The sequence below is a fragment of the Gobio gobio genome (genome assembly GCF_949357685.1).
Source record: "Gobio gobio genome assembly, chromosome: 6".
NCBI lineage: Eukaryota > Metazoa > Chordata > Actinopteri > Cypriniformes > Gobionidae > Gobio > Gobio gobio.
This window is the reverse complement of record NC_137102.1, coordinates 2,393,110-2,420,993: the sequence shown is the minus strand read 5'-3', so window position 1 is coordinate 2,420,993 and position 27,884 is coordinate 2,393,110. Positions and strand designations below refer to the sequence as shown.

General features: G+C 41.7%; 1 protein-coding gene across 1 annotated transcript in view; it reads right to left on the bottom strand.

The window, feature by feature from the left end:
• Positions 1-25,667, bottom strand: part of tnn (tenascin N) — a 63,341-nt gene extending 37,674 nt beyond the window's left edge. Inside the window, exons 1-3 of the mRNA XM_079819194.1 lie at positions 25,410-25,667; positions 15,081-15,473; positions 11,793-12,167 (exon numbers count right to left, since the gene is read on the bottom strand). Of these exons, the coding sequence (XP_079675320.1) occupies positions 11,793-12,167; positions 15,081-15,468 (763 nt within the window). The 5' untranslated portion in view covers positions 15,469-15,473; positions 25,410-25,667. The remainder of the gene's footprint in view (positions 1-11,792; positions 12,168-15,080; positions 15,474-25,409) is intronic.
• Between the last annotated feature and the right edge of the window lie 2,217 nt (positions 25,668-27,884).

Below are 27,884 nucleotides of genomic sequence, written 5' to 3'. Positions count from 1 at the left end.
CGAGGGAACTCCCACTGCATCGGTAACGACGAATTTGGGGACACTCCCTAAGCAACAGCGCGTCTGAAGTATGAATGAAATCAGGCCAATCCTGATTGGTGTTGCGTCATGACGTAACTATGACGGCATACCCGGAAGATACATATAGGGCAGCCCAGGCATAGTAATGGCAGTTATCGCTCTTCAGCATAGCGCTCTGTGTGAAATCTGTCTGTCTATTTATTGTTGTTTGTCAAAAAGTGAAAGTGTGTGTGAAATGGCGACTGGAAAGTGAGAGAGTTTAAGCAGTGTGTGCATCCGTGTCCCCGTTACATGTCGGGCTCGGATGCACACCTGCTGTGTGTGCAGTGTCTGGGTGTTCAGCATACTCGGGCGGCTCTCGAGGGAGCCGCTTACGAGCGTTATGAAAGCTGACACTCAGGCTGCTCCGCTCTCGGCTGGCCGTGTTCAGTGAGACCAGCCAGCCTCGTGAGCCCTGTGGATCGGTCCCGCATCCGCCGAGGCGGTGCGGCGAGGCCGGTCATGGGGCTCACGGATGGACTGTCAGCGGGACTTGGGACTGCTGAGGCATCTTCCCAGTCTTTGTCTGACAGTTCAGATGTTCTCCTTCCCCGTGTGGAAGCCCGCGCTGCGGCTTCTTCCCCCGGGGCGGAGGACCCGATGCTTCAGCGGTCTGATTCTGAGGAATTAGACGCGCTCAGCATCGAGGCAGTCAAAGTCATGAAGCACTCCTTATATATGCAATTAAAGTGAACACACGCGATCGGTGTGCATGAGATACTGGATGGCTGCATTTAAATCTGAGGATTTAAATGAAATATGAGCTGACTCTGAGGAGTTAGATATTCAGCCTGTCATTCAGACCATGTTTCACCGTATTGTTTGAAACTGTTTGGCTTTTTTTTCTCGAGGGATGAAAGCCAATTGTATTATGACGGCTTGAACCACGTTGCTGAGGCAACGCGGGGTTTATGAGTCCATATAATACAAATAAACAGTTTGTCTGATGATTACGGCCACATTTAATTCTGAGGAATTAAATAAAATATAATCTGACTTTGAGGAGTTAGATATTCAGCCTATCATTCAGACTTTTTCACCTTATTGTGGCTGCATTTAATTCTGAGGAATTAAATTAAAATATTATCTGACTTTGAGGAGTTAGATGTATTTTTATGCAGCCTGTCATTCAGTTCAGTTGGCACGGGGTTGGTGATTATGATGGCATTTAATTCCAAGGAATTGAGTGTCGTGTTATCCGACTTTGATAAATTGGATACTTTAATTCTGTCACCCAAGCGTGTTTAACTTGTGAACTGAATATTCATCTAAGATGGAGCCCTCCTGAAGTGATGTCGTTCTTGCCGCCTTGTGGCCTGCGGGACACATCAGGTTTAGGCAAGGGCTAATCGCAGTGTCCGTCCCTTAGATGAGGCCCCTGCTGGCCAGCCCCCTCTCCCGGGTAGGAGCGACCGAGGTCGTTTTCCCCCAGGAGCTCTCGGGAAATCAGTGTTGTGTTCCCGCCGTCAAAGACGCTTCGGGCCTCACTGATTTCCCGCGCACGCACGCCGCCGTCGTCGCCTCCAGTAGGACTTGCGACTGGGCAGCGAACGTGTGCGCCAACCGAAAAACGTTCTCGACTGCTCCCTGCCGGTTAGCCGCTTCAGGGGGTCGGGAATGAGTTTCGGTTGACACCCGAGGCCAGCCTCGAGAGGCTGGTTCCCTTAGTAGATTATCTCGGCGCATGGTCATGCCTTCCGAGTGTGTCTACGTGGGTCCTGCAGACTGTAGAGCTGGGTTACAGGCTTCAGTTCGGTTCTCCTCCCCCGAAGTTCAACGGGGTGGTCCGGACTGTGGTCGGCCCAGGGCAGGTTCGGGTTATGGAACAAGAAGTACAGCCCTGTTAGCCAAGGAGGCCATAGAACGGGTCCCTCTGGCAGACAGGAAGTCCGGATTCTAATGCCGGTACTTCATAGTTCCTAAGAGGGATGGCGAGTTGTGTCCAACTTTAGACCTGAGGTACTTGAATCGTTCTCTGAGGAGATTCAGATTCAAGATGCTTAGCAATTCCTCCATTGTGATTCAGATCCAGTCTGAGGACTGGTCTGTCACGATGGGTCTGAAGAGGACGCATACTTCCCTGTATCCATCCTTCTGTGTCACAGGAAGTTCCTGAGGTTCGCTTTTTGGGGGCAAAGCGTACCAATATCGGGTTCTTCCAGGCGGCCTAGCCCTTTGAGACTCTACACGCAGTAGCGTGTTGACGCCTTCTCAGAGAACTGTGTTCCTGGGAGTCGTATGGGATTCTCTACGTTGGGGGCACAATGGTCTCCCGCACGTATCGAGTCCATACGGGCGGTGGTCTCTAGAAGGAAGCTAGGCCACAGCATCACTGTGAAGCAGTTTAAGGACTGCTGGGGCTCATTGCGGCTGTGTCCAACAGAATATCTCTTGGCCTGCTGCATGAGATCCTTACAGTGATGGCTGGGAATCAAGGGGTTTTCCTCGAGGGGAAAACCATTCTGTATGATCAGGGTAACGCGCAGATGCCTTCGTTCCCTAGTCATATGGAAGAACCTTGGTTTCTGTCCCAAGGGCCAGTGTTAGGAGCGTCCTGTTGCCGGGATTCCGTTTCAACAGACGCCTCCCTCACTGGCTGGGACGTGGTCATGGCAGCCGCTTGCGAGAGGTCTGTGGGAGACCCGGCATTTCTCCTGGCACATCTTTTGCCTGGAAATGCTGGCGGTCTGCAAAGCTCTGAGGAGCTTTTTTCCGGACCTCCGCGGCCACCATGTCCTGATACGGAAGTAGACCAGGTGGCTTTCCTTAAGGGGAAATCCATTCTGTATGATCAGGGTAACGCGCAGTGGCCTTCGTTCCCTAGTCATATGGAAGTAGCCTTGGTTTCTGTCCCAGGTGCCAGTGTTGGGAGCGTCCTGTTGCCGGGAATCCGTTTCAACAGACGCCTCCCTCACTGGCTGGGACGTGGTCATGGCGGCCGCCTTGCGAGAGGTCTGTGGGAGACCCGGCATTTCTCCTGGCACATCTTTTGCCTGGAAATGCTGGCGGTCTACAAAGCTCTGAAGAGCTTTTTCCCGGACCTCCGCGGCCACCATGCCCTATACGAAGTGAACCAGGTGGCTTTCCTTAAGGGGAAATCCATTCTGTATGATCAGGGTAACGCGCAGTGGCCTTCGTTCCCTAGTCATATGGAAGAAACCTTGGTTTCTGTCCCAGGTGCCAGTGTTGGGAGCGTCCTGTTGCCGGGAAATCCGTTTCAACAGACGCCTCCCTCACTGGTTGGGGCACGGCATCAGGGGGTTGAGGTCGCGCCCTCTATGCAGACTGGCGCATCACATCCTCCTGTGGTCCCAAGGGAAACTGTTGTCCATCAGGGCAATGTATGTCCCGGGGGTCCAAAATCAGGGAGCAGACATCCTGTCGAGGCAGGGGCTGAGGCCCGGGGAATGGCGACTCCACCCGGAGGTGGTGGAGGCCATGTGCGAGAGATTTGGCCCAGTGGAAGTGGATTTATTCGCGTCTCGAGAGACGACCCACTTTCCACTGTGGTTTTCTCTCACGCATCCGGCCCCTCTGGGGCTGGATGCCATGGTGCAGACATGGCCGAGGCTACGTCTGTATGCATTTCCCCCGATCGCTCTGCTCCCGGGAGTCCTGGAGCGGGTCCGTCGACAAGGCGCCAACCTGCTTCTGGTGGCGCCACGTTGGCCGACTCGGGTTTGGTTCTCGGACATCATATCTCTGCTGGCAGGTCAACCCTGGGAGATTCCTCTGAGGAGGGATCTCCTGTCTCAGGCAGGGGGCACGATATTTCACCCCCCGGCCCGAGTTATGGAACCTTTGGGTCTGGCCCCTGAGGGGGCCAGATACCTAGAGGCTGGCCTGCCAGCCGATGTGATCGAGACCTTACTCAGTTCCAGGGCTCCATCTACAAGGAGACTGTACAGCCTCAAGTGGAATGTGTTTTCCACTTGGTGTAGAGAGCGTGAGGTGGACCCAGTTAACTGCCCAGTGGCTTCAGTGCTGGAGTTCCTCCAAGATCGTTTCTCTGCAGGGCTTACCCCGTCCACACTCAAGGTGTACGTGGCTGCCATTGGGGCTTTCCACACACCGTTGGGTGATGGGCCTTTGGGTAGGCACCAGTTGGTTGTACGGTTCCTCCGTGGGGCTCGGAGGATGAGGCCTGCGGCTCGGTCCAGAGTCCCAACCTGGGACCTGGCAGTGGTTCTCGAGGGATTGGCTGAGGCCCCCTTCGAGCCACTAGAGTCAGCAGACCCAAAGAGCTTGACCCTTAAGATGGCCTTTCTCTTAGCCATCACTTCTCTGAGGAGGGTGGGGGACCTTCAGGCCTTGGCGCTTACGCCGACTTGCCTGGAGTTTGCCCCTGGCGAAGTGAAGGCCATCTTACACCCTAGGGCCGGTTATGTGCCCAAGGTGCCATCAAACGTGGTCAGGCCTTTGGTTCTTCAGGCATTTCATCCTCCGCCTCACGTGACGGCGGAAGAAGGGAGGCTTCACCTGCTCTGCCCGGTCAGAGCCCTTAAATTATATGTGGAGAAGTCTGCGCAGTGGAGGAAGTCTGAGCAGCTATTAGTGTGTTTTGGTTCATCTAAGAAGGGGCTGCCTGCGTCAACCCAGACTATTAGTAACTGGATTGTCCAGGCAATAGCCACGGCCTATCAGGTGCGCAACCTGCCTTCACCTATGGCCGTGAGGCCACATTCCACCAGGGGCATGGCCTCTTCGGTGGCCCTCCTTTCTGGGGTCCCCTTGCAGGACATTTGCGAGGCGGCCGGATGGGCTACTCCACACACCTTTATTAGGTTTTATAGTCTGCACCTCCCTGCGACGCCCGGTGCTAGGGTACTCCAGTCCTAGCTGTGCCCGGTTTCCGGCTTCACACTAGGACTGGTACTACCGTCGGTGTGGCCTAGTGGGTACTCGTTCCCCAAATTCGTCGTTACCGATGCAGTGGGAGTTCCCTCGAAAGGGAACGGCTCGGGTTATGTATATAACCCTTGTTCCCTGAGAAAGGGAACGAGCACTGCATCTCGTCGCCACACCTCGGCAGGCCTGGAGCGCATGCTTCATCGCGATAACTGCCATTACTATGCCTGGGCTGCCCTATATGTATCTTCCGGGTATGCCGTCATAGTTACGTCATGACGCAACACCAATCAGGATTGGCCTGATTTCATTCATACTTCAGACGCGCTGTTGCTTAGGGAGTGTCCCCAAATTCGTCGTTACCGATGCAGTGCTCGTTCCCTTTCTCAGGGAACAAGGGTTATATACATAACCCGAGCCGTTTTCATGGCGATGCCAAAGAAGAACCATTTTTGGTTCCCTGAAGAACCATTTTGTGAAAGGTTCTTTAAAGAACCATTTTTACTAACTCTTTTATAGTCTAAAGAACCTTTTCTGTGCTACAAAGAACCTTTTGTGTAATGGAAAGGTTCTTTGGATATTAAAGGTTCTTCATGGAACCATACACCCCGCCAAAGAACCTTTATTTTTAAGAGTGTAAAAGTCTGACATTGTCCGTAATGATTACCGAGATGGCACATTTGGACGGGACTAAAATCACAGAGAACCTCTGGTAATAATTACTTTACCCCCACCTCCCCATGTAAAACTAATCCTGTCCGAATAGGACTCTAGTCCCCATACTCATTCAATATATTTGTAAAAGTTCTGTGTCCCACAGACGAAAGAAAGTCCTACAAATGTGACATGAACGTGAGAAAACATGACATTTCTTAAGCTTGTTCACATTTGTGCAGCTCATCTTGCCAAATACCAGGTGATCCTGAGGTTTACTGAAACTCTTCGCTGGCTATTTTAGGGAGATTACTGGCTTTAAGCTTCGTCAGTACAGGGATTAGATCAAAACTGCACATCAGAGGAGGACGAAAAGACGGAGAAACCAACCGGAGTCGGACAGGGAGCGAAGTTTCCATTAACACATAACCCACCGGATTACTGGGAAAACATAAAGGAGATGCTGGATTTAAGGGAACACTGTTAGAGGGGGAAAATCCATGAGGGGGAGAAAAGGGTGCTGTGGAGACCGCATTACCCAGGAAAGAATGAACAGCAGGTTTGGACATTGTTCCACATGGCGAGGGGGCAGGAAGTCAAATGTTTTCCTTCGGTTCTGCAGGAGCCTTTCCATCCAGTGGCAGTTAATATGGCCGCTCTTGCCGTTCTCTCCAGGGTTTGCCGGTTACAATTTCACCGGTACATAACAACCCAAAAGGCCAGCAGAACTAATGAATTATCATCAGCCAGCTGGAAAGAAAGCATGAGTGCCGGAAATACACGTTCCCTCTGATTGATTGTGAGGGATAACCAAAGCAATTAAATTACAATTACAACACCGTTCTGTTTGGACGTGGACACACTCGCATAAATCAACAGTGATGGTTCTTCTAGCCAGGGAAACATCAGCAAGTATCTTTAAAGAACCATAAATGCCATTTTAATTGCATGTTATTGTGATCTGTTTTATGTCGCAATCGTTTAAATGAGTGAAATATCACTTTACACAAATCTGTTCTGACTTTGTATGCCGTGTCTAAGCCTGTGGCAGCAGCAGTTGTGTTCATAGAAGGTAAATCTAAACCTAACCGACATCTGCGCTGTGTTAATCTGCCATTAAGACTTCCACTGAAAGCCACCAGACTCACTGTGGGCAGAACAAAGCTGCCATCTTGTGATGATCGACCATATACACCATTAACGTAGACTCGCTTCATGGTGTTCTCTCTGCTTCTCATTCAGGTCTAATCTGTGTGTGTTTGTAATCGCTTCCATGTAATCCAGTCAGTCTAGGCCTGCAACACACATTTCTTTATTTATACACTAGCATTCAAAAGTTTGTTATTGTTGTTGTTTTGAAAGAAATTATTGAGCAAGGTTGAGTTCACTTCAAAATGAACATTTCCTGATGATTTCCTCTCCCCATCTCATCCCAGATGTTCATGTCTTTCTCTCTTCAGTCGTCTTTAGAGGAAAACACTCCAGGATTTTTCTGCTCATAATGGACTTCAATGGGAACCAACGGCTGAAGGTCCAAATCACTGCAGTTTCAGAGGAAGAGCTTCAGAGGCTCTGACCAATCACAGACGAGGAATAGAGTCTGATCTAGACAAACCATCGCCACATTTACAACACACACACACATTTATACACTTTAACCTCAGACGCTCGACTTCAGTGTTGTTCGTATGATGTCATCACGTCTGAAAGGTCACATGACGCAGGTGGAAGTGCCGAAAAACTCCATCTCATGTTCTCCTCCAACTTTACAATCGTCCGTCATCGTTGTTTCCCCTTTATTTGTGTAAAGGTCATTGATTTAGTCTTTGCACCTTTGACCTTTACACAAATAAAGGGTTCCCATTGAAGTCCATTATGTGCAGAAAAATCCTGGAGTGTTTTCTTCAAAAAACGACTGAAGCAAGAAAGACATGAACATCTGGGATGAGATGGGGAGAGGAAATCATCAGGAAATGTTCATTTTGAAGTGAACTCATCCTTTGAATTGCAAAAAAACACTGCAGAACAACTGTTTTCAACATTAATAATATTACAAAATATTTATCTAGCCTCAAATCATCATATTAGAGCAATGGCTTTATATTGTAATTATTTTTCACAATATTTTTGTAATTTGATCAAATAAATACAGGCTTGGTGAGCATAAGAGACTTAAAAATAAAAATTAAAAATATTACCAACCCCAAACTTGTTTGTTTTAGTTTTTAAAAGAATATTCCGTTTATACTCTTATGATGTTTATCCAAAACATATACACTCTTTAAAAAATGCTGTGTTAAAAATAACCCAAGTTGGGTTGAAAATTGACTAACCCAGCAATTAGGTTGTTTTAACCCAGCATTTGGGTTATTTTAAGCAAACATTTAACCTAACCACTGGGTTAAAACAACCCAATTGCTGGGTTAGTCCATTTTCAACCCAACTTGGGTTATTTTTAACCCAGCATTTTTTAGAGTGTAATATTCAAACACTTCTGCTCATTTTTACTCCATTCTAGCAGAAGCATGATATAATAATGGCACACGCATAAAAATAAAGTTGGACATTGTTTTGGTTATTAAAAGTACTAGAGCTTTTAAACTCTAACAATACCTCTTAATATAATAACCCCATGTGTTTTATTGCTTCTGGTGTCCGTGGTATAACTTTTAAAGCATCATCCTAGAATCCTCCTAAGATTTTAGCAGTCAGAAACACCCCATACGCATGAGCGAGTGTGGTTTATTAACGATGGCAGCTCCCTATAGCGTTAGATATGGAAAATATTTCAGGCAAGTTACGGACAGCTGAAACCCTCGAGTAATATTCCAAAGCCAATTAGTGTCAAGATCATGAGAATGCAACAGCTAAATTGATCTGTTTGACTAGTTTGCTGTGCTTGCTTTTAACTCCCTACTATTATCATTCTTGGAGTAAATTACACTGAGCCCTCAGTCCCCTAAGAAGCCCTTCAGAAGTGTTAACACAGATGATATGTCACACCCTGAGGCTCTGGCCATGGCTAATATTTTCTGAAACGCAGCTCATCTATCCATCATTCCAGCTCTGAGGCACTCCACTTCTATCTGACGGTCTGAGGGCGAAAGGCATGGAGCACAGAGGATTGATGAAAAACAATTCCCTCGCGTTAATGAGGCCTATCTTTTACCGTTTTCTTCCAGCAGGAGACTGAAAAACAGTTAATACGAGCAAATGAACTACCTAAGTGTGCAATTAGCCCTTATATAAGCATTTATTGGGAAACTATAGGAGTAGCAGAACACTTACTCTGTGAAGTTTGCACAATGTCGAAGCTTGAACTAGAAAAGTTGCCCTTTACTTTATCTGGCAGAATCCTCTCAAATAAAGCATGTATAGAGAGGCATGAGGTACATTTTAGTACTCAGTTTCTCATTATATGCCTGTTTTTAAATAAAAGCATTTATTTGCATTGATCTATAACTCAAGTTTGGTGCTTGTTGGTTTGACTCAAAAGGATTATATTTGAGATGCACTTTTTGTGCTCCTGGAAGTTTCCAGAACTTAAGAATAAAGTTAAAAACCACCCAAGTTGGGTTAAAAATGGACAAACCCAGCGATTGGCTTGTTTAAAGCAAATATTTAACCCAACCACTTTGTTTTAACCCAGCATTTTTTAGAGTGTGTTTTAGCCCAGCGGTTGGGTTGTTTTAACTCAGCGATTGGGTTGTTTTAGCCGTGTGAAGGGGTTGTTTTAACCCAGCGATTGGGTTATTTTAACCCAGCGGTTATGTTGTTTTAACCCAGTGATTGGGATATTTTAACCCAGCAGTTGGGTTGTTTTAACCCAGCGGTTGGGTTGTTTTAACTCAGCAATTGGGTTGTTTTAGCCCAGCGATTGGATTGTTTTAACTCAGCAATTGGGTTGTTTTAGCCCAGCGATTGGGTTGTTTTAACTCAGCAATTGGGTTGTTTTAGCCCAGCGATTGGGTTGTTTTAACCCAGCGGTTGGGTTGTTTTAGCCAAGCGGTTGGGTTGTTTTAACCCAGCGATTGGGTTGTTTTAACCCAGCGATTGGGTTGTTTTAACTCAGCGATTGGGTTGTTTTAACCCAGAGATTGGGTTGTTTTAACCCAGCGGTTTGGTTGTTTTAGCCCAGCGATTGGGTTGTTTTAACCCAGCAGTTGGGTTGTTTTACCTCAGCAATTGGGTTGTTTTAACCCAGCGATTGGGTTGTTTTAACTCAGCGATTCGGTTGTTTTAAGCCAGTGATTGGGTTGTTTTAACCCTGCGGTTGGGTTGTTTTAGCCCAGCGATTGGGTTGTTTTAGCCCAGCGATTGGGTCGTTTTATTTAACTCAACTATTGTTTAAAAATGACTGTATTGCTTGCTTAAAATTAACCCAAAATATGTTGTAAATAAACATTTATTAATACTTTTAATGAATAATTAACATAATAAAACTAAACATTTATTAAATTGCGTATTAATAAATGTTCACCTTTTGATTATTATTGTTGCCTCTAGTAATTATGTCTGATTTTTAATTTCCAACACACTTTGGGTTCATTTTAAGCCAGCCATAGTCATTTTCATTCAATAGTTGAGTTAAATAAAACTGGGTTTGTCAATTTTTCAACCCAACTTGGGTTGTTTTTAACTCAGCATTTTGTAAGTAAGCCAAACAAACTACAATAATCAAGTAAATATTAAATCATCTTTTTGCATAATTTACTTGAGATTTACTTTAAGATAAATATAGCACACAGCATGAGCAGTGTAGTCCAAATTCTGAATGAAAGACTATGAACAGGTTATTTTTAGTGAATCATGCACATGTTAGTCAGTTTACTATTGAAAATGAATCTCAAGTGCAAATAGTGTCAGATATTATTACACATCATCAGTGTATTGTAGTATAATATAAAAACGGTATGCATGGATAACAACATATTCAGTGTATATGACTATATTTATTAAAATCATAAATAGATGCTGCTTTGTTAGGACATTATCCCTAACCCTAATTATCCCTAACCCTACCCGTTAAACACTTTATTCCCACTATTAAAGGGTTAGTTCACCCAAAACTGTAAATTGTGTCATTAATGACTGAGCCTCATGTGGTTGGACACCCGTCAGACCTCCGTTCATCTTCAGACACAAATGAAGATATTTTAGTGTAAATCTGATGCTCTGAAAGGCCTCCATTGGCTCAACTTTACACTCTCAAGACCCTTAAAAGACACTAAAGACTAAAGTTACAAAGTCCATCTCACTACAGCGGCTCTACAATAACTTTATGAAGGCGAGAATAGTTTCTGTGCGCAAAAAAACCCTAAATAACGACTTATATAGTGTTGACGATTTCAAAACACGGCCTCATGAAGCTTCGAAGCGTTATGAATCAGTGAGTCGATTCAGCGGTTCAGAGCGTTATGAATCAGTGAGTCGATTCAGCAGTTCGGAGCGTTATGAATCAGTGAGACGATTCAGCGGTTCAGAGAGTTATGAATCAGTGAGTCGATTCAGCGGTTCAGAGCGTTATGAATCAGTGAGTCGAATCAGCGGTTCAGAGCGTTATGAATCAGTGAGTCGATTCAGCGGTTTGGATCGCCAAATTTCAGTAGTTTGGCGGTTTGACACGCGATCCGAATCATGATTCGACTCATTGATTAATAACGCTTCGAAGCTTCATGAGGCCGTGTTTTGAAATCGTCATCACTATATAAGTCGTTATTTAGGGTTTTTTTGCGCACAAAAACTATTCTCGTCTTCATAAAGTTATTGTAGAACCGCTGTAGTGAGATGGACTTTGTAACTTTAGTCTTTAGTGTCTTTTAAGGGTCTTGAGAGTGTAAAGTTGAGCCAATGGAGGCCTTTCAGAGCATCAGATTTACACTAAAATATCTTCATTTGTGTCTGAAGATGAACGGAGGTCTGACGGGTGTCCAACCACATGAGGCTCAGTCATTAATGACACAATTTACATTTTTGGGTGAACTAACCCTTTAAATGCCCGTTAAGGCCTTTTATTTCCACTTTCTGATTATTTTCTTAATTTTGTTTTAAAATGAATGCCTCTCTGAACTGATATGCGATAGGAAAAGGGAGAAGCGGGATTTCTTTTGTAATTTTGTCAGGCTCAATGAGTCAACAGTGGGCGGAGTTAGTGTAAATAGCCTCTGCCTAAGGTCGGCTATGTGCTTTGGTGTAAATAGACTCTATTTCCACACTGAAGACAGTCTTACCCATGGAGCAGTCGATTCCAAAGAATCCCTCATCGCAGATGCACTGTCCATCCACACAGCGGCCGTTCCCTATGCAGTCGTTCGGACAGGTCGCCACACTGCAGTCTTCCCCTGAGAATCCACTAAAGCACACACACTTGCCATCCACACAGTGGCCTTTATCCTTGCAGTCGTTGGGGCAGGTGAGCTGGCTGCAGTCATGGCCGCTGTAGCCTTCATAGCAAACACAGCGTCCGTCCACACAGCGGCCGTTATCATTGCATTCATCAGGGCAGGAGGAGATGGAGCAGTCTGGACCTTCCCAGCCCGGGTTACACTTACAGCTGCAGGAGTCCGGCTGGTAGAGGCCATGCCCACTACAGCTGCTGTCCACACCTGCAAACCAGAACAGCCTTAACATGCTGAAACTCACCTGCAAACCAGAACAGCCTGAAAGGGTTAGTTCACCCAAAAATGTAAATTGTGTCATTAATGACTGAGCCTCATGTGGTTGGACACCCGTCAGACCTCCGTTCATCTTCAGACACAAATGAAGATATTTTAGTGTAAATCTGATGCTCTGAAAGGCCTCCATTGGCTCAACTTTACACTCTCAAGACCCTTAAAAGAAACTAAAGACGTCGATACAAAGTCCATCTCACTACAGTGGTTCTAAAATAACTTTATGAATCGGCGACAATAGCTTTTGCGCGCAAAAAAACCCTAAATAACGACTTATATAGTGATGACGATTTCAAAACACGGCCTCATGAAGCTTCGAAGCGTTATGAATCAGTGAGTTGATTCAGCGGTTCAGAGCGTTATGAATCAGTGAGTCGATTCAGCGGTTCAGAGCGTTATGAATCAGTGAGTCGATTCAGCGGTTCAGAGCGTTATGAATCAGTGAGTCGATTCATGATTCGGATCGCGTGTCAAACCGCCAAACTGCTGAAATTTGGCAATTCAAACTGCTGAATCGACTCACTGATTCATAACGCTCTGAACCGCTGAATCGACTCACTGACTCATAACGCTTCGAAGCTTCATGATGCCTTGTTTTGAAATCGTCATCACTATATAAGTCGTTATTTAGGGTTTTTTTGCGCACAGAAACTATTCTCGTCTTCATAAAGTTATTGTAGAGCCGCTGTAGTGAGATGGACTTTGTAACTTTAGTCTTTAGTGTCTTTTAAGGGTCTTGAGAGTGTAAAGTTGAGCCAATGGAGGCCTTTCAGAGCATCAGATTTACACTAAAATATCTTCATTTGTGTCTGAAGATGAACGGAGGTCTGACGGGTGTCCAACCACATGAGGCTCAGTCATTAATGACACAATTTACATTTTTGGGTGAACTAACCCTTTAACATACTGAAACTCACCTGCAAACCGCACATCATGCACAGGATATGAAGGGTCTTAGTACAGGGCATTTATATCAGAAGGGGATAGGAACATAATAGAGAACAGAATAATATTTATATATGAGTATTGTCCTCCTCAAAGCTTTGATTGATCATGTGACTTTCATCTCCACTTTGATTGGTGGTTGTCAGTATATACCAAAGGTACATCACAGATATTAGTATTTCAATAGCTTGGTAATTTAACATTATTTCAGTTAACGAAATACGTTTTTTTACTGTAAATTTGACTTAAATCTGTAAAACCTAAAATGTTGCTACCGTATTTTTTACGGTAAAGTTCTGGAAACCACAGCTGGCATTTTTTTACTGTAAATTTACCAGATTTTTTTTACAGTGTACACGTAATGATTACAATATAAACTTTTAAATTATATGGTTTTGAACTGTAAAATAGACAGTAAACTAAGTGCTGTCCCGTAAAACCTAAAATGTTGAAACCGTATTTTTTACGGTAAATTTAACTGAATTGTTTTACAATATACACATAATTATTACAATATAAACATTAAAATTTTATGGTTTTAAACTGTAAAATAGACAGTAAACTAAGTGCTGTCTCGTAAAACCTAAAATGTTGCTACTGTATTTTTTACGGTAAATTTCTGACAACCACAGCTGCTGTTTTTTTACTGTAAATTTAACATCATTTTTTTTACAGTGTCCAAGTAATTATGACAATATAAACCTTTAAATTATACAGTTTTGAACTGTAAAATAGACAGTAAACTAATTGCTGTCCCATAAAACCTAAAATGTTGCAACCGTATTTTTTATGGTAAAGTTCTGGCAACCACAGCTGCCATTTTTTTACTGTAAATTTAACTGAATTGTTTTACAATATTCATGTAATTATTAAAATATGAACCTTTAAATTATACGGTTTTAAACTGTAAAATAGACAGTAAACTAAGTGCTGTCCCTTTAAAATCTAAAATGTTACTACGGTATTTTTTACGGTAAATTTCTGACAACCATAGCTCCCAATCTTTTTCTGTAAATTTAACAGATTTTTTTAATAGTGTACACGTGATTATTACAATATAAACCTTTAAAACATACATTTTTGAACTGTAAAATAGATAGTAAAATAAGTGCTGTCCCGTAAAACGTCTCGGTTATTTATGTAACCCTCGTTCCCTGAAGGAGGGAATGGAGACGTACGTCGAACATGACCGACTGAAAGGGAACCTAAAATGTTGCCATCATATTTTTCACGGTAAAGTTCTGGCAACCGCAGCTGCTGATTTTTACTGTAAATTTAACATAATTTTTTTACAGTGTACACGCAATTATTACAATATAATCTTTTAAATTATCTGGTTTTGAACTGTAAAATAGACAGTAAACGAAGTGCCGTCCCGTAAAACCTAAAATGTTGCTACCATATTTTTTTTACAGTAAAACAGTTCTGGCAACCACAGCTGCCAGTTTGTTACCGTAAATTTAACTGAATTGTTTTACAGTATTCCTTTAAATTATACAGTTTTAAACTGTAAAATAGACAGTAAACGAAGTGCTATCCCATAAAACTTAAAATGTTAATAGTATTTTTTACAGTAAAGTTCTGGCAACCACAGCTGCCATTTTTTTACAGTAAATTTAACATCATTTTTTACCGTAAATTTAACAGAATACACATAATTATTACAATATAAATCTTTACAGTACAAGACAGTAAACTAAGTGCTATCTCGTAAAACTTAAAATGCTGCTACCGTATTTTTTACGGTAAAGTTCTGGTTTATCGTAAATTTTACGGGGATTTTTGTTAAAAGTGTGTGATAAGGGACACACAATGCATTTTGCACTTTTTACATTTGTCAATCCAGGTAGTTTGATCTCTAAAATCAGGGAATAATCTCCCAGGCTGGCGCTCATACAGTACCTGACCCTGCTTTGCAGCAGCTCTGAGCGCATTGGCTCTTCAGGTAGGTGACCTCCTCCTCCAGGCCATTTACTCGGTACAACAAGGATTTGAAATCCTCAGAGTCCGCACATCCACAGCCAGCCGACTGTAGACGTATGTTGTGCTTGAAGACAATGTCATTCTGTCCATCCACTGTGACTAACTGTCCTTCTGAGGCCTGGTCCTGGGAAAGCTGTCCCGCCGGGGAACTCTGCTTACACCCCGAGTCAATCCTGTAGACGTGGCTGAATGTGACTTCTTTCTCCGCAGGAAGCGCCTCCTCCTCGGACAGCACAATCTGGGACAGCGTAAGGAGCGTCCCCAGGAGAAAGAGACCCCTCTTCAGCCGGTTCAATCTAACAATCATGGTTTCTGAAAGAAAGACATGAACTCTTGGAGAATCTTATGATGACTGTGTGGTTGCATTTAAAAGCATTTCTTTCTCAAAATATCAAACTTTCCTTATGGTCTGCGGTCTCACCTTCCAGTAAGGAGCTTGATTTGCTTGCCTAACACACGGAAATCAATGTGCAAGACATCACATTATGTTTAATGGAGGGAAATCTGTTTTACAAGGCCATGTTACAGATGTCTGAGCCTACTGTAGAAACTGTGCAGACTGTGTATTTGCCAAGCACATCAAAACCGTTAATTACACATCCACAACCACAAGGGCTTCTGGGAGCAGAGAACACTTCGAAATGATGTAATCCCCATGACGTCATTCAAACCTTTAATACATCTCTGCAAAGTAGGATGTTTTACAAAATGGAAAATGCATGCTTCAGAAGAGCCACCTGGGACTCGTTTGCTTTAAAACTAAAATGGACCCCAGCACACCTGAGTTAGTGTAATTCATTAACAGCGAGGAGTGTGTGAATCGTGTGTGTGGTCTTGAAAAGGGTTTTCTCCAGAGGTGGACAGTATGTACATTTACTTGAGTACTGTACTTTAGTACACTTTTTGAGTATCTGTACTTTACTTGAGTATTATTTTTGACTTTATCTAATAATGAGGACTTTTAACATTTTCAACATTTGATCTTATAATTATGACTTAGCATGTCATATTTTTGAATTTATCTAATAATGAGGACTTTTAAAATCACATTTTCAACATTTTATCTTATAATTATGACTTAGCATGTCATATTTTTTTCTTACTATTATGACTTTTAGTATTATACTTTTTGAGTATCTGTACTTTACTTGAGTATTATTTTTTCTTGAAATTTTTGACTTTTACTCCATTACATTTTAATCAAGGTCCTCGAAGACGAAAGTCGTTTCTGTAGCAGCTTTGAAATTCAGTGGATGATTTTCTTCTTTAACAAGTTTTTTATTATTATTTTTTTTTTGTTGCAGACAGCCTATCAGTAATCACACATGTATAGTGTCATGTGAAGTTTCCCAACATTTTTATGAACACTGATCCGTTTATAGCAAAGTGGAAGAAGATGGTTTCTCGGCACAGTGTGTGCAACCACAACAGGATGTTTGAGTTTTGTTTAATTTTCCAAAAAGATTAAAGATTAGTTTAGTTGGCATAAACTTGATGCATGTCTCATAAAATGTTCAAAATGTCTGGGAGAAAGAGAAGAGCAGACAAATGGATAAATCTGAAAAAGCATGATGAGGTGAAAGAGAGCTCAGTTCAGTGCGCACACAGAAAGCTGCCTCTCAGACGGCACACAAGTACTGAATTGAGCTCTTGTTCGTGTCTTTTCACAATTGAACTGACAAATATGCACAAAATTATGTCAAGAATGTTCATTTTGGTATTCATGTAAAAAAAAGTTGATCATGTCAAAAGTGAACGTAAACAGTTGGGAGAATATCGGATATGTATCAGTGTATTGGATCTGTGCATTCAACCTTAAAGTGACTTTGTAAAGAGCTAATACAAGCAAAGAAATGACTTTAAAGGGTTAGTTCACCCAAAAATGAAAATTATGTCATTAATTCCTCACCCTCATGTTGTTCGACACCCGTAAGACGACTTTATTCAACCTCTTCTTGTCTTCCGTGTGTGCCTCCACGACGCATGCGCGAGAATATGACGCAGATCCGGCATTCGGGAATCCATGAAATGCTCACTTAAGCCCCATTTTGAGAACTACGCCGAGACCTAAAGCACGATCAATGTAGAATTCAACAGCTGAGATACGCGCGTCTTCCTCTGCTCGTAAACAAATCTCTTCTGGGTCATGTGTCCGAACGCCGGATCTGCGTCATATTCTCACGCATGCGTCGTGGAGACACACACGGAAGACAAGAACAAGCTGGATAAAGGCGTTATTTTGATTTTTTTTGCGCACAAAAACTATTGTCGTCATATCGTTAAATTATTGTAGAGCCACTGTGGTGAGATAGACTTTGTAACGACGTTTTAAGTGCCTTTTATGGGTCTTGTGAGTGTAAATGTACTGAATGCCAATGGAGGCCTATCTGAAGCCTTTCTCAGCATCAGCTTTACACTAAAATATCTTCATTTGTGTCTGAAGATGAACGGAGGACTTACGGGTGTCGAACGACAAGAGGGTGAGGAATTAATGACATAATTTTCATTTTTGAGTGAACTAACCCTATAAGGTAGTCGTATGCTATCATGTCGGATGGAGCATCACTGACTGGCTTAAACCACCATTCATACAACAATGCAACAAGAATAAAATAATGCATTGACATTAAAAAGAAATTGACCTTTGATACTTGAGTCATTTTAAAAACAAGTACTTCTGTACTTTTACTTAAGTAAAAATCTGTTTTTACAAATTTCACTTGTGACGGAGTAATACTTGACCAGTGGTACTCTTACTTTTACTCGAGTAATGGAGTTGTGCACTTTGTCCACCTCTGGCTTTCTCTTAAAAGTCTGATCAGTCGAGATACAACTATTTGAAAATCTGGAAAACTGAGAAAATCTCCTTTAAAGTTGTCCAAATGAAGTCCTTAGCAATGCATATTACGACTAATAATACATTTATGACATGAACATTGACCAAATATCTTCATGGAACATGATCTTAATATCCTAATGATTTTTGGTATAAAAGAAAGATTTATAATTTTGACCCATACGATGCCACAGATATACCCGTGAGACGCACCACTGCTGTTGAGGTCAAGGGTCACACATATAAATAAAAATATAAATCAGAAAACTAATTTAAATGAGTGTTGTAGATATACTGCATATAGAACTTGGATATAGATGCATAAACACCTGTAGATGATGCCATTATGCAATGCAAAGGCCGGAGCCCCTGTGAGCCCACAGGACCTCAAACCCAGCCGGAGAGTTTCACTGACACTGCATGATCTATGAACAACAGATTAATAAAGGCCACTCGTTCTTTGTGGATTTAAATGATGTCCTTTTTATCAATCACAACACTGGGATAAACGGAAACGGCTTAGAAATGGCACCACATCACACCCCGTAACTCAGTGTCATTGAATTGATTCACTCCACACCTTGTTTTGAACATTATGAAAATCTTTGCGGATGCGGCGCTTAAATATAAACACGGAACAACACACATCAAAGTCCAGAAGCAGATGTGGAATGGCAGAAATGCTGAAATGAGAAGACCGAGCACTCCCTCAGGACCGAGATAAAAATGTGAACAGAAGCACAGAAGAATCTGGAGCTCATGCCGTACGGATCAACCAACTGAGAAGAAAACAGTGCTGGCGGCTGTTTCTGACAGATTCTCTTTCGCAGATGTGGACGGCTATTGCATTAGTCTGAGAAGCCTTTCATTTTGTGTTTGCAATTTTCCAAATAAAAACCTTTAAAAAAACGATTAAAGCAATATGAATCATTCACTAAATACAAAACGGCTCGTCCAGCCAATATATTCCAGCTGTATATCAATAAATGTGCAATAATAGCAACTTTCAAAACATCAATAGCACAAATAAAACAATAACCACATAACAAATCAGTTATTTGAAATCGTTCAGGTCTGTTAAGCAGACCCTGGACCAAAAAAAACAGTCATAAGGATCGATTTATGGTTTGTTAGGATAGGACAATATTTGAACATCTGAGGGTGCAAAAACATCTAAATATTGAGAAAATCTCCTTTAAAGTTGTCCAAATGAAGTCCTTAGCAATGCATATTACTACTAATAATACATTTATGATATGAACATTGACCAAATATCTTCATGGAACATGATCTTAATATCCTCATGATTTTTGGCATAAAAGAAAAATGGATCATTTTGACCCATAAACGCCACAGATATACCCGTGAGACGCAGCACTGCTGTTGAGCTCCACATTTGGGGGAATAATGCCTGTGTTTTTATGTAGATTCACATCTGTGACTCACACTGGAACAAAGTATTTTCCTCTCTTCTAATTGATATATCAAAATAAGTGTCCTTGACTCACTGGTAATATTAAACACTTAATCACGGAGTCTCTCATGACCTCAGTGCCTCCTGATGTTAATGAGATGGGATGGTGCAGTTTTGGGGTCCATGACCGTCCTGCCCTGGCCCACATCACAGGCCCAGACGCCACACACACACTAGAGCTGCAAGGCCCTTTGAGGGTCTCGTTTATTGCTTTCTGTCAGAGGCTTTTATTTCATGTGCGCCGTTTCTTTTGGCTCTTTTATTTATCTTGGAGAGGACACTGGGAAAGCCTGCCAGCTTTCTTCTTCCACAGCTACGGAGGGGATGTTTGAGTCTGCATGCACACACATAAACACACTATAAAGAAGATGCTCTGTTTCTGTCACAGTAATTGAAGAGACAATACCAATTGCGCGGCAAAAACCACACAATACTTATTGCCCACATTTGGCATGAAACTGGCCAGTGCATGACGTACAAATGTCTGAGCACATTCTCGTGGAAGATCAACATCTTTTTTTAATCTCATGATTCTCACCCAATGGGCTACACTGCAAATAAAAGAACAATTATATATATAGTGTATGTTAGTATAAGATATCAAGAATAATTCATATTAATAATAGTGAATAACACTCTAAAAAATGCTGGGTTAAAAACAACCCAAGTGGGGTTGAAAATGGACAAACCCAGTGATTGGGTTGTTTAAGCCCAGTGGTTGGGTTGTTTTAGCCCAGTGAATGGGTTGTTTTAGCCCAGTGGTTGGGTTGTTTTAGCCCAGTGATTGGGTTGTTTTAGCCCAGTGAATGGGTTGTTTTAGCCCAGCAGTTAGGATGTTTTAGCCCAGTGATTGGGTTGTTTTAGCCCAGAGATTAGGTTGTTTTAGCCCAGCAATTGGAATGTTTTAGCCCAGTGATTGGGTTGTTTTAGCCCAGAGATTAGGTTGTTTTAGCCCAGCAATTGGAATGTTTTAGCCCAGAGATTAGGTTGTTTTAGCCCAGTGATTGGGATGTTTTAGCTCAGTGATTGGGTTGTTTTAGCCCAGAGATTAGGTTGTTTTAGCCCAGAGATTAGGTTGTTTTAGCCCAGAGATTAGGTTGTTTTAGCCCAGAGATTAGGTTGTTTTAGCCCAGCAATTGGAATGTTTTAGCCCAGCGATTGGGTTGTTTTAAACCAGCGATTGGGTTGTTTTAGCCCAGAGATTAGGTTGTTTTAGCCCAGCAATTGGGTTGTTTTAGCCCAGAGATTAGGTTGTTTTAGCCCAGCAATTGGAATGTTTTAGCCCAGCGATTAGGTTGTTTTAGCCCAGAGATTAGGTTGTTTTAGCCCAGAGATTAGGTTGTTTTAGCCCAGCAATTGGAATGTTTTAGCCCAGTGATTGGGTTGTTTTAGCCCAGCAATTGGAATGTTTTAGCCCAGTGATTGGGTTGTTTTAGCCCAGCAATTGGAATGTTTTAGCCCAGCGATTGGGTTGTTTTAGCCCAGAAATTAGGTTGTTTTAGCCCAGCAATTGGAATGTTTTAGCCCAGTGATTGGGTTGTTTTAGCCCAGCAATTGGAATGTTTTAGCCCAGAGATTGGGTTGTTTTAGCCCAGCAATTGGAATGTTTTAGCCCAGTGATTGGGTTGTTTTAGCCCAGCAATTGGAATGTTTTAGCCCAGCAATTGGGATGTTTTAGCCCAGCGATTGGGTTGTTTTAACCCTGCAGTTGTTAAATGTTTACCCAACCTGCTGGATAGTTTTATTTAACTCAACTATTGTTTTAAATGACTCTAAATGGCTGGCTTAAAATGAACCCAAAATAGGGTGGAAATTAAAAATCAGACAAATTACTAGAGGCAACAATAATAATCAAAAGGTGAACATTTATTAATACGTAATTTAATAAATGTTTATTACTAATTATTATTCATTAAACGTATTAATAATGTTCATTTAATAAACATATCCCATTCACTGGGATAAAACAACCCAATAGCTGGGTTTGTCCATTTTCAACCCAACATTTTTTAGAGTGTAAGAATTGTTTTCATCATAAACATTGCTAATAAAAATATAATCATAAGAAGATATAAGAATAAGTCTTATTTTATGTGCAGTGTAGAACATTCAAGAATCTCCTTAGTTTTACAAGAGGATATCCAAAACATTTGAACATTTCTTTACCCAGTGAGCGATTCAGCGAGCCGTGCCCAATGAAATCCCAGCAGCTGAACAAGAGCCGGCTTCCAGACAGAAGAGATGCAGGGGCCCTAAGTGGCCCTCGGCTGCTTTCTGTCGGATCTCAACACCAAGTCCACACACAATCTTTCAGCGCTGTGACTGGGACTTATTCATGGCTTTTAGGAACTACAAGGGCAAAGACCTACAAGCAATAAGGCATACAAACAGACTGTGAACGGCATAAATCACATTCTGAGAGGGGAATAAATTGAGTGAGGTTGAGGGCGGGAAAACAGAGAGCCAGACTGTGCCCTCTCCTCTCCTGAGACACATTAGGAAGAAGACAAAGACAGTCTGTTCCTCCGCTTCTGAAGCCCCAGTCGCAGCATTAGGAAGGAGCTTCAGCGATGCAGAGCGAGAAGAGGCGGAGAGGTGAGGAGTGCAGACTGTGAGCCGCAAACATGCAGCACTAGTGATTTTCCCCTTTGCTCTTCAGCTGATGAGAGCTGAAAGCAATTAAGCTTAAGTCTAGGTACAGCCTCATTTCCTGTCCTCCGTGTGAGCTCCAGTGGGGAGAGAAACCACAGCAGCCTCAGAGGATCTCTCAGATGCCCAGAGCTGATTCTGCTAGCCTGTAATGTGTGACGTGCAGACAGCCCATAGTAAACCTCCAGTGGGCTGTGCAACATCTGCTGTTCATCTGATCTGGGCTTCTGATAATACCTGAAGCCAACACAGTAGCGGCTCCTCCTAATCTGGCAGACGAGGGGATGTTGCTCAGATCTTACTGCGGTCCGAGTAGATTAAGGACTACGCATATGCCTCTAATAAAACATGCACTCTAAAAATGCTGGGTTAAAAATAACCCAAGTTGGGTTGAAAATGGACTAACCTAGCGATTGGGTTGTTTTAAGCAAACATTTAACCCAACCGATGCATTAAAACGACCCATTCGCTGGGTTAAAACAACCCAATTGCTGGGTTCATTTTCAACCCAACTTGGGTTGTTTTTAACCCAGCATTTTTTAGAGTGTGGAGATGGAATGGGCAGGAAATGGAGATTTGACATCCATAGATCTGAAGATATATAAAATATCGCGTTAAAAACAAACCAAGGGTTGAAAAAAGTCAAACCCAGTGATTGGGTTGTTATAACCCAGCGGTTGGTTTTTTTTAACCCAGCGGTTGGGTTGTTTTAGCCCAGCAGTTGGGTTGTTTTAAGCAAACATTTAACCCAACCGATGTGTTAAAACGACCCATTCGCAGGGTTAAAACAACCCAATTGCTGGGTTAGTCCAGTTTCAACCCAACTTGGGTTGTTTTTAACCCAGCATTTTTTAGAGTGTGGAGATGGAATGAGCAGCAAATGGAGATTTGACATCCATAGATCTGAAGACATATAAAATATTGCGTTAAAAACAAACCAAGGGTTGAAAAAAGTCAAACCCAGTGATTGGGTTATTTAAGCCCAGCTGTTGGATTGTTTTAACCCAGTGGTTGGTTGTTTTAGCCCAGTGGTTGGGTTGTTTTAACCCAGTGATTGGGTTGTTTTAGCCCAGAGATTAGTTTTTGTTTTTGTTTTTAACCCAGTGGTTGGTTGTTTTAGTCAAGTGGTTGGGTTGTTTTAGCCCAGCCAGTTGGGTTGTTTTAGCACAGTGGTTGGGTTGTTTTAACCCAGTAAATGAGTTGTTTTAGCCCAGTGGTTGGGTTGTTTTAACCCAGTAAATGGGTTGTTTTAGCCCAGCAGTTGGGTTGTTTTAGCCCAGCGGTTGGGTTGTTTTAACCCAGTAAATGGGTTGTTTTAGCCCAGCAGTTGGGTTGTTTTAGCCCAGCGGTTGGGTTGTTTTAACCCAGTAAATGGGTTGTTTTAGCCCAGTGATTGGGTTGTTTTAGCCCAGTTATTGGGTTGTTTTAGCCCAGTGAATGGGTTGTTTTAGCCCAGCAGTTGGGTTGTTTTAACCCAGTGAATGGGTTGTTTTAGCCCAGTGATTGGGTTGTTTTAGCCCAGTTATTGGGTTGTTTTAGCCCAGTGAATGGGTTGTTTTAGCCCAGTGATTGGGTTGTTTTAGCCCAGTTATTGGGTTGTTTTAGCCCAGTGTTTGGGTTAAATGTTTGCCCAACCTGCTGGGTAGTTTTATTGAACTCAACTATTGTTTAAATACTGTATTTCTCGCTTAAAATGAACCCAAAATATGTTGGATATGAACATTTATTAATATGTTTAATAAATGAACATTATTAATAAGTTTAATGTATTATAATTAGCAATAAACACTTATTAAATTGCATATTAATAAATGTTCACCTTTTGATTATTATTGTTGCCTCTAGTAATTATGTCTGATTTTTAATATCCAACACACTTTGGGTTCATTTTAAGCCAGCCATACAGTAATTGTTAAACAATATTTGAGTTAAATAAAACTACCCAGCAGGTTGGGCAAACATTTAACCCAATCACTGGGCTAAAACAACCCGGCATTTTTAGAGTGTGTTTTTTCTGTTATAGCAGGTATGAAGGTATTGTATCAACACACAATGCAAGGTAATATCAAATATTTTTTAATTCATATAAAATAATAATTTGTTTGGGGGGGGGGGTCTATTTAAAACTATAACAAAACAAAAACAAATGTCCAAATCAAATGTGTCTCCCTGCAGCGCACCTGACTTCAGCATGTGTTCCTCTGCGTGCCTGTCCGCACACATGTTCTCCTGTCAAGACGGGACACCCATCGCTGTACTAGATTTATGAATCAACTCTCTCATTGAGCACTATTGAGAAATGAAGCTGTTTGTACTTTTAAACCAGAGATTATTGTCCCAAATGACAAATATGAATCACTGTCAATGCTTTCAATATTTATCCAAAAATTAAACATACGGTTCTTAGCACCGAGCATGAATATGTGTGACCTTGGAGCACAACAGCAGTCATAAGGCAGATGTACAGATCATCTTCATCTGAATAAATCATCTCTCACTGATGTATGGTTTGTTAGGATAGGACAATATTTGAACATCTGAGGGTGCAAAAACATCTAAATATTGAGAAAATCTCCTTTAAAGTTGTCCAAATGAAGTCCTTAGCAATGCATATTACTACTAATAATACATTTATGATATGAACATTGACCAAATATCTTCATGGAACATGATCTTAATATCCTCATGATTTTTGGCATAGAAGAAAAATGGATAATTTTGACCCATACGATGCCACAGATATACCCGTGAGACGCAGCACTGCTGTTGAGCTCTGGGGTCACATTACAGATTATATTACATTAAAGTTTATTATATTAACAGGTCAAGGCTCAATATAATATATATTTACACACCATTCAAAAGTTTGTCGGTAATTTAACATATTTGATCAAAATACAGTAATATTGTGAAATATTGCAATTTAAAGTAACAGTTTTTTATTTGAATGTAGTTTCAGGATTTTTTTAATGAATAGAAAGTTCAAATATTTGTGTATTTACTCTTTACTATCACTTTTGATCAATGTAATGCATCTTTGTTAAATATTTGTCTTTAGCAGTTACTAAAATAGGGAAAAATTGTGATTCAGACATTTAAAAGAAATTCACTTTAATAAAACTAGTTATTTAGATTGTATCATAAAATACCAGTTACCAGTCAAAACATGTTAAATATTCATAATAATCAAGAATTGGGAAATTAGAAAACAATGCATTACATCTACCCTCACAAACATCATAACATAATGTAATGTCAGTAAAACAGTGAGAAGCTGCAGAAGCCTTACCCCAGAATATCCCCTTCCTCAGTAATATCCCAGCTCACTGACTGACCACGGTCACCACAGCACCTGTTCCTGACCGGAGCTGTCCCAGAGTCCTCCAGCGCTCTGCCTTCAAACCGTTTAAATGTCCTCATGGCAGCTCTGAGCCAATGGCCGGCCTGGGTGTGGCTCCAAACTCAACCACAGAGGACAGCACGGACTGAGGGAGGCAATGCTCAACAATGTCTGGAACTTATTTCATTAAACACAAACCTAGAGCTCCATGCATCCCAGCATCCCAACGTTTTTATATTCTATCAGGGATTTTCTTACAGTAGCGCTGCTAATCAATCTATTTTCCAGGAATTGTGATGTATAGCTCCTGACAGGCGTGTGGAGCCAAGGTCAACACTCCTGAGCTTAAATAAAGCTCCACACTTTTTTATGTGAACTTTCCACAGGTTTTTTTTTTTCCTCTTGATTCGAAAACTTGTATAACTTTACAAATGGAAATTGATTCCTAATCTGATTTACAGCTTTGGGTTTTGTGCCGTCTATGAAAAATGTTCAACGCTGAGCATGTAAAATGAACATTCAAAGTAATAAAATTCAGCATAACACACACTCGTGTTAGTCTTGAGTATCTGTAGAGTAGTGTTGATCCTTCACACACACACACACACACACACACACACACACACACACACACACACACACACACACACACACACACACACACACACACACACACACACACACACACACACACACACACACACACACACACACACACACACACACACACACACACACACACACACACACACACACACACACACACACACACACACAGTCTGGTGTTAATCTTGAGTATCCCTAGAGTAGTGTTGATCCTTCACACACACACACACACACACACAGTCTGGTGTTAATCTTGAGTATCCCTAGAGTAGTGTTGATCCTTCACACACACACACACACACACACACACACACACACACACACACACACACACACACACACACACACACACAGTCTGGTGTTAATCTTGAGTATCCCTAGAGTAGTGTTGATCCTTCATATCTCCCAAGAGTCTTTAGTTTATCATATTTATATTCTCCCTCATCCGGGAGAAGTGCCCATATAAGGAGTTCCGCCCTTTATGACGTCATACAGGGCCGTACTAAAAAAAAACTTGTTTGAATCCTGAGTGTATTTGGCACAGAAATACTGTCATACGTCCAATTCGTTTTTTGACATTTTGGCCATGATTACCGTATTTTCCGGACTATAAGTCGCTCCGGAGTAAATGAGCGTCATGAGGAGGATAAAAACATAAATAAGTACTGGACTATAAGTCGCATAGAGAGAAGGTTGCGTTGCATGATTAGCTTTCTTTGTTTTCTTCATTACAGTTAAAGTAACCTCTGCTTTTCGCCAGTTCCTCACAAGCTTCTCTCTCTCACTGCAAACTTTCTTTCTGCTGCTCGATTACCGCTTTCAGCTGCATGTTTTACTACATGCGCTTTGTAATCTGCAGAATAGGATTTTCTTTTGGGGGCCATTTTGTTTGCATTCCGGCTTTCTCAGTTGTTAATATTTCAGTTAACATTTTTTCAGTTTTCAGCTAATGTTTTCAGGGGTTAGGCTACAGGAGCAGCATAGAGCGTAAATGTAAATGTTTTCTCTTGTCAGTCAGTATGAATTAATTTTGATATATAAGAAGCACCTGACTATAAGTCGCAGGATCAGCCAAACTATGAAAAAAGTGCGCCTTATAGTCCGGAAAATACAATAACTGCATGTGAATTTAGCATGTTTCCCTCATATCTGCAAACATATGCTACTCTTATGCTTTAGTAAAGTGAAAAACTTACATACTGCACCTTTAACAGTGTAAATAATCAGAATGCATGAAATAGCATTGGACACCCTTTAAAGATCTTAATTTGAAATCTTCCTGCATATCTGCACGCAAAAGCATTAATATTATAAATGATAAAACAGTGCATATAACAATAAACAATATATTATGAGCAAAATATTAGTTTGGAGAAACTCACACATTCTTTTCTGTCAGCCTATAATCAAGATCTCAAGTGGAACGGAACAGCAATTATCAGAAGTCATCAGTGGAGTAGTTTGGCTATAATTTCCCCGGCATCTGTTGATCTCGGGGTGTTGAGTTACACTGAAGGGAAATACTCGAGCTGAAACTGGAGAGCAGGCCAGGTGTAATGTTTTTAAAGAGAAGCAGGGGTCCGGCTTCATGCATAATGTACTCATATATTCCTCTTTTGACCGATAGCAACGCAGTCGCTTCCTCTTGGAACACTTCTAAAGGATGTTCCCATTGAAAAAAAATCACAATTACATTCCCTTTAGTCCCTGACATACTCAGTGTTTCAGTTGTTAAGGGCTAAAAGTAGAGCCTGAACACTATAATAAAAAAATCTTTGGCACACCTGATGTCTCCATAAATATTTGGATACTTTTACA